The 15,813-nt window shown below is 40.5% G+C and overlaps 1 protein-coding gene across 8 annotated transcripts in view; it reads left to right on the top strand.

The window, feature by feature from the left end:
- EYA1 (EYA transcriptional coactivator and phosphatase 1) overlaps positions 1–15,813 on the top strand; it is a 170,117-nt gene that overhangs the window by 87,960 nt on the left and 66,344 nt on the right. For 5 of the 8 annotated variants that reach the window (XM_068395939.1, XM_068395936.1, XM_068395943.1 and 2 more), the window contains 4 exons: positions 7,874–7,954; positions 9,905–9,974; positions 10,356–10,501; positions 14,759–14,896. In XM_068395939.1, coding sequence (XP_068252040.1) covers positions 7,874–7,954; positions 9,905–9,974; positions 10,356–10,501; positions 14,759–14,896 — 435 coding nt within the window. Of the gene's footprint in view, positions 1–7,873; positions 7,955–8,210; positions 8,229–9,904; positions 9,975–10,355; positions 10,502–14,758; positions 14,897–15,813 lie in introns of those variants that run through there. The other 3 variants (XM_068395941.1, XM_068395938.1, XM_068395944.1) reach the window with 2 other exon arrangements.

The raw sequence follows: 15,813 nt of genomic DNA, 5'->3' as shown, positions 1-15,813 counted from the left end.
CCAGGCGGGTTTTGAATATCTCCAGAGAAGGAGACTCCACAACCTCCCTGGGCAGCCTGTTCCAGTGCTCTGTCACCCTCAAAGCAAAGAAGTTTCTCCTCATATTCAGATAGAACTTCCCATGTTTCAGCTTGTGCCCATTGCCCCTTGTCCTGACACTGGGCACCACTGAGAAGAGTCTGGCCCCCTCCTCTTGGCACCCACCCCTAAGGTATTTGTAAGCATTGATAAGTTCCCCTCTCAGTCTTCTCTTCTCCAAGCTGAACAGACCCAGCTCTCTCAGCCTCTCCTCATAAGGGAGATGCTCCAGTCCTCTGATCATCTTTGCAGCCCTTCGCTGGACTCTCTCCAGTAGTTCCTTATCTTTCTTGAACTGGGGGGCCCAGAACTGCACACAGTACTCCAGATGTGGCCTCACCAGGGCCGTGTAGAGGGGCAGGATAACCTCCCTTGACCTGTTGGCCACACTCTTCCTTAACGCACCCCAGGATACCATTGGCCTTCCTGGCCACAAGGACACATAGCTAGCTCATGGTGAACTTGTCCACCAGAACACCCAGGTCCTTCTCTGCAGAGCTGTTCTCCAGTAGATCAGTCCCTAACCTGTACCAGTGCATGGGGTTATTCCTCCCAAGGTGCAGGACTCTACACTTGCCTTTGTTGAACTTCATGAGGTTCCTCTCTGCCCAGCTCTCCAACCTGTCCAGGTCTCACTGAATGGCAGCACAGCCTTCTGGTGTATCAGCCACCCCTCACAGTTTTGTGTCATCAGCAAATTTGCTGAGTGTACACTCTGTTCCTTCATCCAGGTCATTGATGAATAAGTTGAATTGGACCGGATCCAGTACTGACCCCTGGAGAAGTATGTCCCGCAGACATTTGAGGGAAAGAAAACACTACAAATGACAAAGGACTTTAAAAAAAAAAAGAATGGAACATCTTGGAAGCACCATTATTTTAATATCATTTATTTTTGCAAGCTTCTCAGAAACATTTTTGCAGCACATGCCATGCTAGACTGTGGATGGAGCATGGTGGTGTGAGGCCACCCTCTGAGCATGCCTGAGGGTCCCCGAGCCCCACCAGCACAGTGGCTTTGCACAGGCTGCAGGATGTCAAGAACCTGTGACGATATTCACTGCTTCACTGAAGACTGTAACTGCAACACGCCGTGCTGGGTACAGCGCCTCTCCAGTGGGACCAGCGCGTTATACACGATCTGCGTGTGTGCAGTCGCATGACTGCACAGCACAAGATAGAAATATTGTACTCCTGGACAGTAATACAGACAAGAAAGAAATCCAGCCCCTGCTGTCGGTGTGCATCAGGTGAAACTCCAGCAAACAGGAGTAGAATGTCTAAATCTAGTCTTAAGATCACACCTTAATAGACAATAGGGTGATATTTGAAGACCCTTAGGAACTTCAGATGATTTAGCACTTCCATTTGCATCTTGTAGTCCTCTGAGGGGTTTTGCTTATCATAGGTAGATAAAAAAAACATGAAACTTGGTTACACTTCAGGGTTAGCTGGATCATCTGACCCCTGGTCAGTGAGTGAAGTACCTGTGCCACCTGGTTTGATGAGACAAGCTGGGGAGTTCTCTGCTACTGCTGGGTGGAGGGGAATGCAAGCTGGCATTATCCCTCTTTGTCTAGGTGAATTTGCCTTTAAGTCTGGCAGTCCTGGAGTTCAGTCCCTGTCCCAAAGTAGAAATATTATTTCCCACTTATGAAAGGTCCCACCTGCTTTGTCATTCTGCTTCTGTCTTCATGTCTCAGTCTTGTATCTTGTACACTTAAACAGCAGAGTGGGCTTGACTTCTCCATGATGCTTTCTGTTCACTTGAAGCCCTCCACGTTCCCGGAAGGTAGCTGAAGTCAACCTTCTTTGCCGTTAATGGTCAGGGCTGTGACGCTGTCCAGTCATTCTGTCTGGCTTTGGTTAAAGAGTATGGATATTTTACACGGACGTGGTGTGAACTGTTACACATATGCAGAGGAGTTGCCATGGTCAGATTCCCAATTGAGGATTTAAGAAGGAAAAAAAAAAGGAAATAGGCCATAACACCCCTAAAAGGATTGTTTCTGGATCTATGCTGCCTCCATTTGGACAGGGGAGATACAGTCATTCAGTATAGAGAAGTGAGTGTGAAGGGGTAAGAATGTTAGTCTGACTCAGGTATTCTCATCTTCTAACTGCAGTGAATGAGACTATTTTATCCCATGACTGTACTTGTCAGATGAATATCCAGGTTAAATCTTGATTAGCAGCTACAAATAATATCAAAACTTGTCTCCACCCAGATGGTTTTGAATTTTCTTTCTGATTTTTCACTGTAGCGGTGACGCCATTTCTTTGTAAATTTAAGGTTTTTACTGCTAGATGAGCAGGTACAATGACTTTAAAGCTCTTTCAGTTGTAATGCATAACATAAGAGGAAGATGAGGGTCATGGGGGAACCGTGCAGGCAGTGAAAGCTGTGTGTTAGCCACAGCACAAATACTGCAGAAGTTTTGAAGCCTTCTCACATCGGAGGAGGGGAGAGCAGGAAACAGTCTGGGCTTGAACTAGAATGTGCTGCTTTGAGCAGGGACTTTCTTTGAAAACTAAACATAAATTTAGGCTGGAAATTACCTTGTAGTAATTATCTTCTGGTAATTTCCAGACGGTGAGATTCAGGAAGAGTCCTCTGCTTTGAGAAACAGGAGCAAGTAAGTTTATCGGGCTTCATGGTCAGGAGCTGATGATTTGATAGTCTGTGATAAAAAGAGAGAATAATGTCCTGGATAGGAATTAGTATAATTGAGTAACCTGTTTATACATAACCTGTAACCTTTAGTAACCTGTTTATAATTGCAAGATTCTTCAGTACAAACAGAGGAAAGTTTGAATAAAATAATGGAAAATATCATCAGCTTAGAGATTCAAGGCAGAATTTTTGTCCCGTTGTTAGTGACAATTATCTTTGAGCTTTCAGGTGAGCTTTGGGCTTCTAGTGGGTACAGAAAGAGTATGGTATCAAGCAAAATAGTGTATGAATAGTAATTGATACATAGAATACTTAATCAAGATACCTACCTGGTGTTTAGCTGCTAACACTATTTGAAGGTGTCGCCTTGAGACACACCAAAATAGGGCTAGAGATTGTATTTATGTGTATGTCTATAAACAAACTAACAGCCTCGCTTACTTTGTTGAGACTCTTTGTGCCCCGTAAACACTGAGAGCTGTCAGACAGGAATTATTTCATTTTTCCCATTTATTTGTGTAAGCATATAACATTATAGTATTAATCCAGTCTTAAAACTGCAAAATTAAAACTGATTTAATAAGTCAGCTATGTTTACAATATTTCTATTCTGGTTTAATGTATATGGCATAGCTGTTAACAAAGACTAGTTCAGTAGAGCAAGCCTTATATGTCTTTTAGATAATCAAAGTAATTTTAAAAAGATATTGGAAAACCTTGCTTTTTGCATGCTAGAAGGTGCAATCTTTATGATGTATTCATATGACTTTTGTGTTAGGAATGGCCAAATATTAGGTCTCTAAGTCCGTACTTAAAACAGCCAGCATCTCGTTCCTCATAGCACTCTTTACTGCTATATATGCCAGTGACTGTGTGACTAGTTGTGAACTCAGAAAGTTGTTACTTGGCCAATGAACCACATGAACTTGTGGGTTCTGGTCTCTCTCGAAGTTCTCTCTCTCGGTGGAGTTCAGAAACTGCCATGTAAGTCATTTTTAACCACCTTTTGTCATATTACTGACAAAACAGGGCACGTTGCACTAGCAATCTCTGAGTGTCTTAAGAAGAAATATCTTGACAATCGATATAACATTAGATCAGCAGTTATGCTATCTCGGAGTTTTTGTGCTTTTTTTCTCAGAGCTAGCATGCGTGTTATTATCTGCTACTCCTATTTTTTTCTATTATTCTGTTGTTTTCTTATACAGTTTCTTTTTAAATCTCATTTTTAGAATCTCATAAATGACTAGAAAAGAAAAATAAGGAAGAAAAATGTCTCTCTTGTTGACATAGCTTCTTAAGCTCCTTGGTATATAAATCAAATCTATATCAGTAATTCTAAATAACTGTTGAATTTTTGCAGCAGATTAGGAATACATTAGATTTCTTCTTGAACTTCTTGTTGATAATCTGTTTTATCACATGGGTGATTTTTCTGGCACTAAAAATTAGTAGCATATTGCTAAATCAGAGTCTGTCTCTATAATGCAAGTCTGATAATTCTGCACCTCTGTAAAGGTCTGTTTTGACAACGGAGCAGCGGAAATGGGAACTCTGTTGTTTTGCTTTCTGTGGTTTCTGCCACGACTGATCATGCTGTTGGAAGTTACTGGCAAGCTTACAACGTATTCTGTGTAGATGTGGCAATATTCCCACTGATTGCCCAGTGTCATCCTGTGAAAGCTTAGGACACGTTGCAGAAATGTTAATTGTCATGGAAAATGTGGAGAGCTGAAACGCGGAGCATGCTTAAGGAGCCCGCGGCAGGGCCAGATCCATGCCCTTCCAAAGCCTTGCTTCCTTGGACAGCTCCATGCATCTCATGATAGACATGGATTACTGACATGCTACTGTGATAGAGGGGCAGGCTTGTAACCTTAGGAAAACCCTTTGCAGCTCTCTTTCCCCATAATTCTGGGGGGAAATATGCTCTGTTGCAGGTCAGTTTTTGTCTTGGGCAAATGAGAGACCTTCCTTTGCAGTGAGAATCCATGTGGTGCACATTTCCAACTGATAAAACCATGGCTGTTTCTGCTCACTTATTTCTTTGTATAGTAAGCTTTCATCCTCTTGAAATATTTTTAGGCTCAGATAGAAGGAAATATACAGTCATTTTCTGGCATTTTGATTAAAATACTTGGGGAATGGAGGGCTTTTCAATTCGTATCCATCTTTATCAAATTCCCAACTAGCTGCAGCGCAAAGGTCTGTTAAGGTCATGGTTGTTCCTAAAGACGGCATGATAGGGCTTATTTATTATCACCCTACTAATGGGTATCCAGATCAGGGAACAGCCTTTCTTATCCCATTTTTTTCATATATTCAGGATATACAGCAGCTGAGAGAGGAGACGTAAGGAACAGTTATTATGAAAAATTTGTGAGCACCTCATTCAGCAACTAGCATTCATTTCCATGAAGTCACTGCAGTGTATTTCATGTATGTTTTCCTGTATCTTCAAAAGTAGTATGTTTAGTAAACAGCATTCAGTTATAAACATTGTTGCACTGAAGTATTGCTCATGAGTCATGGACACAGAAATTCCATTTTGATTAGGTTTTTCCCAAAATGGTGTCTTTAACAAGGATCTGAGATACAGATAAGTGGCAAACAGTGCATGTGAAGTAGGCTTTTAAACCAATGGCAAGAGAGGCATTTACATCCACTTACTTAGAAATAAATTATCCTAAAAATCTTTATCTAGAACAAATGATGCTATAGGTCTCTATATTGTGTAAGGTTGCTCAGTGTAGTTCTTGGGCTGCTAGTTTGCAATGATCCAAACAATGATATTTTATTTTATAAAGAATATAGAAGAATTGTTTCTTCAGTAGAGAAGAGGGGAAGAGTTTGGAGAAAGCATATACTGGAATCTTCCACTCTTTACCCCAAGTTAGGTTGATCTGTCTCATCCTCTTTCCCCCCCACAGCTGTCAGCTATAGAGAAAAGCATCTTTCATTGTTATTTCCAAAAGTATAATTGCATTATGGAAATTAAGTTCGGGAAGACTTACAAATTTTGGGGAAATCTGGAATAATTTATGAAGGAAGTATTAGTATGACTGTAAAATCTAGTTGTGATAAACTTCTAAGAAAAAGCAGAAGATAATGTAGATGCTATAATTCTTGATATCTAGATTAACAAACTGTGTAGAACTTGCTGTAAAAATCTGATAGTTTCTGGAAAATTACTTAGGATAGACATTTTGCAACAAATATTTTGTTGCGTCTGTGTGTTAGACTTTCAGTATGTAGTTATGAAGTGGATGTTGGGTATGTTGTACGTTGTGTTTTTAAGAAATACATTTGTATTAGAGTTGTAGTTCAGATCATGAGCACACTCTTTAAGTGAATCTCTTGGCCATCCCTTCTTACCACATGTTAATTCACCTCGTGAAGTCTCTTGGACTTCACTTCTTTCTTTCAAAAAAGGTGCTCTGCCAGAGTACAGCTAATGTCCTCCAGCTGCTAATGGACGCTCCGTCCTTGGGACAAGACTAAACCTAGCATGAATAACACCTCCAAAATGCTTAAACTGTGGACCCTCTGCACCAACCATTTCACTCCATGAAACTTTTCTTACTGGGCTGCACGGCGTGCTAATGCAGACGTAGCAGAGTTTTGTGTGGAGCTAGTATTGATCTCCCGAGCTAGCGTGTGCAGGCAAAATATCCTGTGTGAGTATCAAAAGAAAGCGGTGGGTGATTGGTAAAATCTTGAGAGATTGCATGTAAATGCCATGGATGAGGTCGGGTGAAGGAAATAGTGAGGCATGTGGAAATAAGAATTTGGATTGGCAAGGAAAGGAAAGGTCCTTTGTCAAAAGGGGAAAGTGCCTCTCCCTCACTCTTTGCAAACCTGGCACCAAAACAGTTTCTTCTAGTGATGGTTGCAATTCCTGAACACATATGTATAGGCAAACATACATGCATACACACACACCTATGTCAAGATGACATTAAGGCTTTACACATCAAATAGGGTGCACTTTAGCTTGGTTTTCTTGGATTCACTTTCTGCAGCATTACTGAACTGCCTCGCTGAAAGGTCGGGTATGCACCAGCGCTGGTGCGTGGGAGGCGGTGACTCTGTGTGTCAACAGGCGCGAAAGCAGTGGGATGTTGATAGTGAAATCAGCTCTGTTGTTTTCTGAAACGTCATCCTCAGTTGCTTTTGGTGTGCTGCAACTCCAAAAGCGAGGTATGTAGAAATGGATTTGAGAGATTGCTGTGCTGATCTGGTAACTTCAAGGGAGTAGGTACAGTGCCTGTTTGCATCCATGCCAGGTCAGCCCCATCCTTGCTCCATGGATCGAAATTCTGTTGTTACTGAGATTGCACAGGAGTAACAGAAAGGGGAATTTGTTTATTTACTTGAGGCTTTATTAAAAGTCATTAATTAATAATTAATTATGAAGCAGCAGGAGCCAGGAGAGAATCTCTCTTACTCTCATCCTTCTTTACTCTCTGACAGCCGTGTTGGGTCACATGTGCAGAGGGAATAAAATGTAAAAGTATTCTTTGAAGTGTCTGGTGAGGACTGTATCCGCTTTGTTTATTTAGGATTGCTGAGTATAAAGTTGGTTTTCATTTTGAGGGGAGAAATCCACCATGAGGAAAGTGTTTTACTTCATCACAAATTCTCATTTTTCCTCTGAAAAGTTATTTGAATGGAAAAAAAAAATTGAACAACCCTCAGAGAAACCCATTTAAAAATTACTTCCTTTTTTGTCTTATTCAAATTTCTGTCTTTCAAGCCTGTAAATGTCTGTGTGACCTGGTCTAAATGTGGACCCTTATTGTTGGGTCTGCAGGATTAAGAGGAATCAGGACAGGTGCAGAGAGTTGCATGGGGACTTCTGGTTTGTTACAGTAGCTCTTATTCCCTGGGGACAGAAATAACCCTCTTGATCATTTTATATGTATGTGTAAATCATAGCTGCCAGTACTTTGCATTGTTTGTATACACAAATACATAAAATGCAAAATATCGATAGCCATGATTTAAAACATTTTCAGCAGATTTTTGTTTTGTTGAATTTGTGGCTGTAGTGAGTGTGTGTGCATGCGTGTGCAAGAATATTAGGTGCATATAGAATATATTTTATTTATATTTCTATAGTTAAAACAGAACCAATGAGCAGCAGTGAGATTGCTACTACTACTACCACAGACGGGTCTTTAGACAATTTCTCAGGATCAGGTAAGGAATAAACAAAGGTTTTAAGCTCAGCATTTTTTCATTTACTATTTTTTTATCCCATGTGGTCTAAACCTGTGCACAGCTTTTAAAAAGCCTTGTGTGCTTTGCATCTTATGCCTATTTCTGTTCATCTTACTCAGATGGTGTAAGTCAATAGGAGTTTTCCCCGAGTAAGGAGCATTACAGCATCAGGCTTATTAATGTCCATTGGTGTCTTCGGTGGGAGCCTCACTAGGGAGTTTTCTGGCCCAGAGTAATTACTCTCTTGTTTTCTGTGAGTAAACATACCTGCCTCTGTGATTAGTGTTGTAATAGAGGGGTAGGTCTTCCTCATCTATTGGAATTTATTATTATCAATGTATTCATTCTTTTGTCAGGATTTTTTTCTTTCTGGAAGCCAAACACGGCTTCTAACATACAGGAGACAAACACTGTGAGAAAATCCTAAGATGTTTGCACAGTTTTGCATACCTATGGATTAACTGTGGTATTCTATCTCATTGTTTTTATGGTGCAAATCAAATAAAAAAGGATCTAATATTATATTGTGGGATTGTATTTCCAGGGTAGCAAAATTTGCCATCTCACAACCAGTCAGGCTCCAAGTAGCCGACCCTTTTCTGGTCTTGTCACAGCCTCCATTTCCTACACGTGCTGTTGGGTGTGAAAGTATCAAACTTGAAAGCCAAAAAAAATGTTTCTAGTGTATTTTAAATCTCTGAAAGAAGAAAAGGTAGTGTGTTTAATAGTAGCTACGTACATCGGTAGCTTTTAAGAAAAGGTAGTGTGTTTAATAGTAGATATGTGGTGATCTGACTAAAGGTCGGGCCGTAACATTTGACGTATCTGCAGCCTCACAGGCCACAGAAAGAAAAACTATCAGGTGTGGAAGGCACGGAAAGAGCTTCCCTGCTTCCCTCCATGCTTCGCGAGCGCTCCCGGAGTGTAAAGATGATGGATTTTCCCTGTAGTTGGCCAGGAAAGGGGTAGCTGGCGAAGGGTAATTATCCGTGCCTTGTTTATTTCCAAGCACTTAGCCATAGGGCCTGTTGTTTCTCTGGCTGTCTGATTTTACAGTAGCCTCATAACCTGCCGCTGACCCCTGCCTGGCAAAGGCTTCAAAACCGGCCTCAGGACCTAGAGAAGAAATGGCACCCAAACCGTAACCAGAGAGGGAAGGGCTCCCAAAAGTCAGGCCCAGAGCAGAGCACACCACGCTCCCGGCAGCACCCAAAAATACCGAAAGAAATGGGGAAGGGTTGGGGTAAAGCTGTGTGTCAGCAGTGGCTGGGCTACCATCGAGAAGCTCTCTATCGAGCCTCCAAGGCTTCGGTGTCTCACTAAGAACGTTTGCATGTTGGTCGTGACATCTTTGTGCAATATGGACTGTTCTGAAGGTCTGAAAGTGTTTTAGAAAGCAGATAAGATGGGGGCAATAGAGAAGGAAGTGTAAGATAGTAACACATCGTCTGTATTAGGGAATTATTTTGGAAAAAAAAAGAGGCACGTGCTCTGAAGCTGGCCATATGTTTTCAATCGAGGCACGCATAAAGCTCCTTCATAAAATGTAGGTCTTAAAAATTCTAAAAGTTAATAAAACGTTGCACTTGAGATATCAATAATCCTTTGAAAATATGAAGGGAAATGTTTCCATTAGGAAATAGGTTGTTTGCATTGAAAATGTTGTCTGTGTGCAAGCAAAGAATAAACTATTGCTCAGGAGTTGTACAAAGGGGCAATTTAGTATTTGAAATTTGTAATCAAGATTTTAACGTTAAGCATTCTTGTATAGTTCCTGATAAAATATTATTTTCTATCTAAGGTAGATAGAATGATATTTGAATTTAATTAAAACCTTGTTAATACTCTGAAATTCTATTAGGAAAAATAATATTTATCTTTGGTGTGTGTATTTACACTTCTGTGTGCTTTCTTTTCTCCTTGGTGCAGCAATTGGAAGCAGTGGTTTCAGCCCAAGACAAACACACCAGTTCTCCCCACCACAGATTTACCCTTCCAAGTATGATATCTTTTAAAAATAATAATAGTAGTAGTAATAATAATAACTGAAATAGGCAGATTTTAACCTCATTTAAAATAATAATTGGGTCCATCTGTTAAGTCATAATTTAAACCTCAGCAGCTTCTAGGGAAAAAAACCATTTTTTTTTTTAATGCTAAGAATGTATTTGAAAAATATTTGGAAAGTTCTTTTTTTACTTATTCTTTTATTATTGATTTCTTATTGTTGTTTTGTCTTTGTCTTACAATTTCTGTTGTCTAGCACAGCCTATGATTATGTGTTAATGAAGTAGCACGATTATAAGGCGGCTAAAAATAAATACCTGCATGTCTGTCTAATGCAGCATCTGTCCTATTTTCTGTCATTTGTAATCAATAGCAGACCATACCCACATATTCTTCCTACCCCCTCTTCACAAACGATGGCTGCGTATGGGCAGACACAGTTTACAACAGGGATGCAACAAGCTACAGCTTATGCCACCTACCCCCAGCCCGGCCAACCCTATGGAATCCCTTCATATGGTAAGAAATCATGTCCATGTTATTTCATTCTAGCGGTAAATATTTTTTTAGAACAAGATTGCGTGACCCTTGCATCAGTGCTTAGTGGGACAGCTGTGGTCTTGAGCATTTCTTGTGGAAGACTCGTAATTTCCCCACTGGAGTGAGTGATGCTTAATTTGGGTATTAAAGAGCTAAGAAGCTACTCAAGAGCATGACTCTGTTTTGGGATCAAGGAGAGACATTCGTTAGGTTTTTATTGGTGATATAAAAAAAAAAGGGCACTGAAATGGGAAAAGACATCTAATCTAGGGACCTCCATTACACAGGCACAGCTCCTGGTGACTTGCCGAGGAGCTCTGCTCTCCAGCAATGCAGTAGGGTAAGTCAGTACATGAAGGTCTGAATTTCAGCTGATCTAGATTACTGGAACCCAAGTGAATCAGTGAAGCTGTGCTGATTTTCAGCAGGTGAAAAACTGATTCAAAAAGACCCCCACCAAAAACATCTCGCTTTCAATGTTTTAAAACTCCTTGGAGGTGAAAATTGAGGTAAATTGCCGCTAAAGCTCTGTCTGCCTGATGAAGGAGATAGTACTAAGTAGCAAATATTTTAAAAAAATTTAATTTAAAAACAAGCTGCTGTGGGTGAGACGATTTTGCTGCCAGACTGTCTGTTGGCAGACCACATAGCAGTTCGGCAGTGAGGATGCATTATGAAAAAATAGGTCTTATATTCCTCTGGGGGAATACATTAAAAATATACAATCCACATGCTTTTAGCACTATATTTTGTAAAGATACGTTCAGGTAATGTAAGTTTTATACCTAAAGGACAGAACTCACAGTACAACTGTACCCCTTAAAATCATTAAAACTTTTAAGGGCAAAACTGGTGAATCTTTCATCTTGAAATCTGCAAGTTGAAATCTGCTGGGTCTCAAGTATATCCTACAGCAGATTATTGGGAACAGTGGGTACAAGAAATAGATTATTGTTTCCCCTTACTTTACAAAATGTGTTTCATTAATATATCATCAATAATTATGATCCAAGGAAGCATTCTTCCTGTGGCTACAGCCTTGATTGCTTACTGCCAAAAGTACGGTTATAAACATGAATTGGATGTTTCAGTTTCAGTTCCATTCCACATATTTTAAACTTACACAAACAAAATATTTTAAGGATATTTAAACTACATTTTCAAGACTCAGGAGATGGGCATTGTTGCCCCCCCCCCACCCCCCCCGTCCCCACATGCTCATGTTACCGATGAGAGCTTGTCTGCTATTTCCAGCTGGATCAGGTGGTGTGATAACAGACGACCCCTTTCCCCACCACGCTCTGCTTGACCTGTTTCTCCTGAAGACACCTCGTGTTCATACTTGGCTGGCTGCGGTGGCTTGGGCGGCCCAAACAGTGACTTTTTTGGTTTTTTGCTTGGTTCCTCTGGATGAAATTCTGACCTCACTGAAGTCAACTATAAAACTCCCACTGACTTCAGCAAGGCCTTGATTTCACTACTTGAGTTTTCTTGCTGCCGTCGGAGCTGTAATTGAGAGTTGCTTTACTTGGCAACTGCTCACTGGGGGTTAACATGCCTGCCTGCTCTTTTGTTTTGCTTTGTTTTTTTGCCCAGTCCATCCCCAGTGCCTAGGACTTTGGATAATTTTGCCCAGCGTTTTACATTGTGGAGCTGCTTTTGACCACTAAACCCCCTGGCTCCCGAGCCAAGTGGATTTTAACATGTTTTTTCTTTTCAGACATTGCCTCGTGACTGGGGCTAAGGTGCTTCTCGATGATGTACTTTACAGCAGTAATATTTAAAAGCAAATAACCATTAAAAAGTTTTGGGACCTAACACCATACATATTTTTTCATATTTAGGGCACGTCATATAGTTCACGTTCCCAAAATAAATTACATGGGGAACACTGGGATGCTCATTTGCAACAGGCAAGAACTGAAGCCTTGTTCAGAGCCAAAATTCTCCTCTTGGGTCTGCAGCGTAGACCCCATGTAGCATCTGCCTTGCCTTTCTCTCATCCAGGCAGAGAGCTTCCAGCAGGTATAAACAGAGGAGACCTAGGACATAATGTGAAAGGAAAAACTCTGAGCTGGAATGGGAAGCTTCTTTCTTCTTGTTTACTTTCTACTTGTTTACTTTCTTCTTTCTTTACTCTGAGGCTTACTGGGAGAAAAAGTATTCATGAATTCACATATCAACGTCCCTCGAGTTTTCTCTCTAGGGCAGAGTTTGGGAAGGTGCTGTCTGGAACGCACCTCTAGCCTCTTCATTTTTCCACTCCCCCACCTCCACTGAGCTGCAGCCGTGCAGGCAGGAAGGGGGGTGGAGGGGAATGCCACTGACAGCTGCCTCCCAGGGGCTCCTGGCTCTGGTTCATCTGCAAAGCCCCTGAGGAGGCTGGAGAATTTCCTGAAGCTCCCTCCTCCTGACTGCTCCGGTACCATCATCTAGCAAAGGCTTCATGTGCCAACTTCTTTTCTTTCCAGATACTGGCAGTCCCCTTACATTTTCTCGCTGTCTCTTCCCACTTCCTTGCATACATTAGACTTGGGAGAAGGAGAGGGAGCGTCAAGGTTTGATGAGTGAAGGCCTTCTGGATGAGAGAGGTGGGAAGAGTAAGTCCTAGGAGATGAAAGGCTCTTCATAGCGTGTAGGTTTGCAAAAGGGCATGTCAGTGCCAAGTTGTCTTCACTCAAGTGGCATCCTCCTGCTGCTGCCTTTGATCATCTCCTCCTGCTTCGTCTGAGATGGAGAGCTGAATCAGGCCGTTAAAGCTGGACTAGAAATGTAATGCTTGATTTAGTTAAACTTTCTCTAAGCAATGTTTAATCAGCATTTCAGAAGTCCTTAACCAGACAACAAATAGGGATTATTGATACCAAAACATTCATAGCAGGAATTTCCCCTTGGAAACGAGGTGTCAGATTCATCATTGAGATTGTTTAATCTAACATGAAACAGAAGCAGCAAGTGTGTGTCAGGGAAAAACAAGCAAACAGGGTTAGTCTGGCAGTTAGCAGGTCTGGCAGAAGGAATTAAGGGTAATTAATGACAGCAGTTGAAAAATAATTATTTAAATGGCAGAAGAAAATGTGCTGCCGTTTGTATATAGGGAGATATTGAAATTTTTTAAACACAGTAACTTCTCAGCCCTTCACTACCTTGCAACATTGTTGAATATTGTTTTAAAAAGAATCCAACCAGGAAATGGATTTAGATTAACAGTAATTTTCAAAGGAATGTTACTAATTCACACTTAGCTAATTCAGTTCAAATAACGGTGGTTTCTGAACAATGAGGTATCACTGAATGCCACAGTGAAACCTAAGAGTATTGTATTACTTTTCCATTGCTTTGGCTATAATTATTTCTAAATGGTAGTTCATGTTGGGACAACTTTATAATTAAAACTAAGAGACAGAGGCTGAATTGTGTGCGTTTCCTCAGTGTTTCACTTGCTGATATTTACTTGCTTGTTGCCTTACAAATTGGAGAAGAATCACTGAAACTGGGAGGCAAGTCATTCATTTAATTGGACTTTGGATTCTTTTATTACTAAATTTGGAAGTGAGAGGGTAATGTGATGTGTAATGGATTTCCCTGTCAGTGCAGATTAATGACTCTTTGCTGTTTTTCCCAGTTTGGGAGATTGCTTCAGGAATAGTTCCTGTCTATTAGGTGTTTATTTGTTAAAAGACTGAATGCCTCCTGTAGTGTTTAATTATCTTTGAAAATCATCATTACACTTAATGCTGCTAGTTCTCTTTATCCAATTCTAATTCCTTAGAAAGCCATTGCACTCAGAGCAGTGTAATTTTCAAGTGGGAATATTATACAATGCAAATCTCAGTTATGTCATTAATGGGTGGATGGCAGGAGAGCTTGGCTGTGCTATGCTTCATTAAAATCATATAAAGTTGCTAATCTGCCTCTGTGAAATGTCATGAATATATGGAAAAGTTAGCCTCTGGCAGGAAAGGAAAAAAGAATAATGCAACTTCCTGTTCATGTATAAATTTTTTTTGCAGTTATTGGAAACACAGTTTTGAATTTAACCTCTCCCTGGTGAACTTCAGTTTTATGTGTGCTTTTAGACTGCCCTTACCCTGTTCATTTGTGCATGCTCTTGGTATTCGTTCTCTCATGCATGCAATAGTAGGTGTATGTTAAAAGTGCTGTTAATTAAGTGATTTTATTTTCCATCCCTGTTTGCATATGAACAAATAGATTTGCTGTCACTAACTGATTTAGGTGCATTGTGGGCAGGCATCAAGACAGAAGGTGGATTGGCACAGTCGCAGTCACCTGGACAGACAGGATTTCTAAGCTACGGTGCCAGTTTTAGCACACCTCAACCTGGACAGGCTCCCTATAGCTACCAGATGCAAGGTCTGTATAAACAGATATTACCATTAATTAGATATAGTTAATGCTATGGGTTTTTTTTCCCCCTTATTACTTTACATTCCTTGGATAAAAATGAATGTTTGCTCGAGCACTTACCGCTGATGTTATTGCAGTTGGAGCTGAAATGATGATTGCCTTTGCTGAGAGCAGCGACGTGCCAGCTCTCAGCAGTTTGGAAGATCCCTCACTTCATGACTTCCATTAGTTTTTAAATAGTGAAGTGTTGTAGTGTTGTTACAGTAAAAACGTATCTCCGAATAGCAATAGTTTAACAAATAGTGAATGTGACAAAGCGAGTCCTGGAAAACGTGTCAGGATTATGAATTTAGGAAGTGCCAAATATAATTTGACACCTGAGTGTGTTCGGGGAGGGAGAAGATAAAAATACCTACTGCAGCTGTGGAGGTAGCTAAGTAATGATTGAAGTCTGTTTCTTTGAAGTCTATTTAAAAGCTGTAAGTCTTTGTATGTGCGGGCTATTATTATCAATTACGTTTTGTAGCCTTACTTGCCTGTTTAGTTTACTTATTGTCTTTCCACCTTGTTCTCTCAGTTCCTTTTTCCCCTTCTGTATTGGGAAGTTGCTGGGTGCGCCTGATTCTGAATTTTCACCACTTTAAGGGATATTTAAAAAAATCTTTGTTTACTACAAATAGCTAATTTTGGATGTCTGCTCCAGGACTTTTCAACCCTGAATTTGGCAGTTGAAATCAGGTGTGTTGCAAATTTTAGGATTGTTAAAATAAGTGATCACTCACAGAATTGGACCATATTTTTTAAAAGTTTAGCACCTCTCTTTATTATTATCATGCTCCATTTAAACTCTGAGCCATCATGTAAACGCTCCATGAAATGTCTTGAGGCAGAAGTGCTTTCAGAGACCAAATGAATGAGGTTTT

The sequence above is a fragment of the Nyctibius grandis genome, chromosome 3, assembly GCF_013368605.1.
Source record: "Nyctibius grandis isolate bNycGra1 chromosome 3, bNycGra1.pri, whole genome shotgun sequence".
NCBI classification, from domain to species: domain Eukaryota; kingdom Metazoa; phylum Chordata; class Aves; order Nyctibiiformes; family Nyctibiidae; genus Nyctibius; species Nyctibius grandis.
This window is presented reverse-complemented; position numbering and strand designations above follow the sequence as displayed.